This window comes from Sinocyclocheilus grahami, unplaced genomic scaffold (assembly GCF_001515645.1).
Source record: "Sinocyclocheilus grahami isolate Dianchi unplaced genomic scaffold, SAMN03320097.WGS_v1.1 scaffold345.1, whole genome shotgun sequence".
In the NCBI taxonomy this organism is placed as follows: Eukaryota; Metazoa; Chordata; class Actinopteri; order Cypriniformes; family Cyprinidae; genus Sinocyclocheilus; species Sinocyclocheilus grahami.
In genome coordinates this window covers 584,202-584,826 of record NW_015505524.1, presented here as the reverse complement: position 1 = coordinate 584,826, position 625 = coordinate 584,202, and the positions used below count along the sequence as shown (strand labels likewise).

Below are 625 nucleotides of genomic sequence, written 5' to 3'. Positions count from 1 at the left end.
CTTTAGAGTTTATATAGTGAAAAATGAAAAAGCCTGTTGTCTGTTTCTGCTCTGTGATGCACAGAAGTTGAGCTCTTCGCTAAGAAAAACCCCAAGCAGATTCTCAAACGTCTCGAGGGTTACCTGAAGGAGAGACGTGCTGGGACAGGACACCGAACATCACCTGACACACTATCACATAGCAACCCTTCAACTGGTGACACTGCGTCTCGAGCAGGGAGTCAGGGCGGGAAGGAGGACAAAGAGATGAACTTCACTGGAGTGTGTGAGCTGCCACCTGAGATGGAGGGCGAGGCAAGACTCATCTGAGAGACCGAGAGGGATTAGATTTGTACAGTCTCAACTATCTCTTGTGCTCTAAGTTTGTTGTTTCTTTGTTTCCTTTCTGTCCTTTCATACTTAAGTACACTCAGAGACAAGTCTATGTTGTAACTGTAGTTGCTAAAAATATAAAACTATTTGCTGTCTTTTTTTCTGTTAGAATACCTATTGGCTGTTCTATGAAAAAGACTAAATTTAGTTGCCAAGTTGAAAAGGAGAATCTCAGAATTAACTGCCTCAGTGGCAGCAGGTTGTTTCGAAATTGTCAGGAAGAAAGAGACGCTGTTTACAGGCCTCAAGGGTG

General features: G+C 43.4%; 1 protein-coding gene across 1 annotated transcript in view; it reads left to right on the top strand.

The window, feature by feature from the left end:
* The window catches only part of LOC107548250 (ELMO domain-containing protein 3-like), a 2,851-nt gene extending 2,232 nt beyond the window's left edge, over positions 1-619 (top strand). Inside the window, exon 6 of the mRNA XM_016228884.1 lies at positions 65-619. Coding sequence (XP_016084370.1) covers positions 65-309 — 245 coding nt within the window. The 3' untranslated portion in view covers positions 310-619. The remainder of the gene's footprint in view (positions 1-64) is intronic.
* The last annotated feature ends 6 nt before the right edge of the window (positions 620-625 follow it).